The sequence below is a fragment of the Suricata suricatta genome, chromosome 12 (genome assembly GCF_006229205.1).
Source record: "Suricata suricatta isolate VVHF042 chromosome 12, meerkat_22Aug2017_6uvM2_HiC, whole genome shotgun sequence".
Lineage (NCBI taxonomy): Eukaryota > Metazoa > Chordata > Mammalia > Carnivora > Herpestidae > Suricata > Suricata suricatta.
This window is the reverse complement of record NC_043711.1, coordinates 6,641,632-6,643,427: the sequence shown is the minus strand read 5'-3', so window position 1 is coordinate 6,643,427 and position 1,796 is coordinate 6,641,632. Positions and strand designations below refer to the sequence as shown.

Here is a 1,796-nt window from a genome sequence, read left to right as displayed (position 1 = left end):
AGCTCCATACTGTTTCCAGAGGCGCTGCACCAGTTTGCATTCCCACCAACAGAAATACCAAACCAAAGGCAACTTCTACCCACATGACAGATCTTTTGCAGGGGAATTTTGTTGAGAGTCTTTTCGTGTTACAGGTTGTGGGCTCTATTGGACGGCAGGGAGACATCCCCAGAGTCTTGTGGTGTTTAGACGCCAATGCTCTGATAAAAGGTGAAACCTGCATGGTGGGTAGATCCTAATAAGTTCCCAATGACCTCCACCTCCAATACTTATCCCATTGTGGAGACTCATCCTCTTAAGTGTGCCCTGGGCCTACTGACTTGCTTCCAACAAACAGAGCATGTCAAAACTGATGGGATGTCACTTCTGAAATTAGGATCAAAAAGACTCTGGCCTTCATCTTCCTGTATGTTGTTTCCTTGTCACCTGTCTTCTTATCCCGATGGAAGTCAACTGCCATGTGTAAGCTTCCCCATGAAAGACCCACGTGGCAGAGAACTGAAGAATACCTCTGGCCAACAACCCACAGGAACTCCGTACTTCCAACAGATATGAGAGTGAGCTTGGAAATAGGTGTTCACCCAGGCAAACTTTGAGAGGATAGTAGCTCTAACTGACATACTGATTACAGTCTCGTTAAATACTGTTGTTCATTTAAGAGAAGTAGCATGCTATAAATAAGTATATAAAGAATAATAGTATTGAATATGCAACGTACATCAATGAAAGAGAAAAACTAGAACTTGGGCTGTTCCTTAAACATGAGGGACAAAAAATAAATAAGAGGAACAAAATCTAAAAATGGGAAATAAGAAGTTCCTCTTAGAGACATAAATTTTAACTCAGAAGATGGAAAAAGGCCTCTGATTTTGTTACAGAAGACTGAAAACTCCCTAAATTCCATGATTAACATCATGGATTTGCAGATGTCAAAGTCAAAATGTCATCTATTAAACTGAAAAAAAAGGAGTCTATTTCATGTTAAGATCCTTGAAATTGGAAATCAGAAGCAAAGTGTACAGACAGATGAGCTTTCTCTAGAGAGGAAGAAGGGCCTAGACTCTTAGAAACACATTCACTTTTTTCCTTTTCTTTTTCTGTTATTAGGAAGTCCTCAGAGATTGGGATAGCATGGGCCAATTTTCCTCATTATGAGCCCTGTGCATTGGGCTCTTAGGTCCTACAGGAGTAAATAATTAGCCAGTGCCTCTAGCTTTTCTGGATGGCAAATCTGTTAGGCTTCATACTGAGCCTTCTCTTCCCAGAGTCATCATCTGCAGAACAAGATTCATGCCTGAAGCCGTCTTCCTGCCAGGCCTGAGGGCAAAGCCTTACCAGGCAGGAGAGGAGGATGGATCCAAACTCCCATGTCATGATCAGGCAGAGGAACAGCATGGATCAGTGAGTGCCCAGGAACGTGGTGGAAGGACAAAGGACCGTTGGGAATTGTTTCCTCTTCAGCAAGACAAGCTGGGGCTGGCCAGATGGGAGGGCAGCCATATGGAAAGTTTCAGCTCAGAGGCCTATGAAGTTGATGTTCTTTTTATTGTTGGGGATTTCAGAATTTCATTCAGAATTCTGCTCTCCTCCACACCATTTCTAGCTTCTGTTGCCTCACTCATATGAGAGCAGGAAATGAATATACGTAAAATATTGGTTACCCTTTGTTAGTTCACAGGAAGACAATATAGCCAATATAGCTTCCACACACTGTAGGCTTTCCTGATTCTGTTTTCATGTCTTCTGGGGATGTCCTATATGACTAGTGAATGAGATTCAGTGGTTTCCCAACAAGC

The 1,796-nt window shown here is 42.5% G+C and overlaps 1 protein-coding gene across 1 annotated transcript in view; it reads left to right on the top strand.

Moving 5' to 3' along the window:
- Positions 1 to 1,796, top strand: part of LOC115273497 (olfactory receptor 18-like) — a 24,980-nt gene that overhangs the window by 4,168 nt on the left and 19,016 nt on the right. The window contains exon 2 of the mRNA XM_029916562.1: positions 135 to 224. Within this exon, the coding sequence (XP_029772422.1) occupies positions 135 to 224 (90 nt within the window). The remainder of the gene's footprint in view (positions 1 to 134; positions 225 to 1,796) is intronic.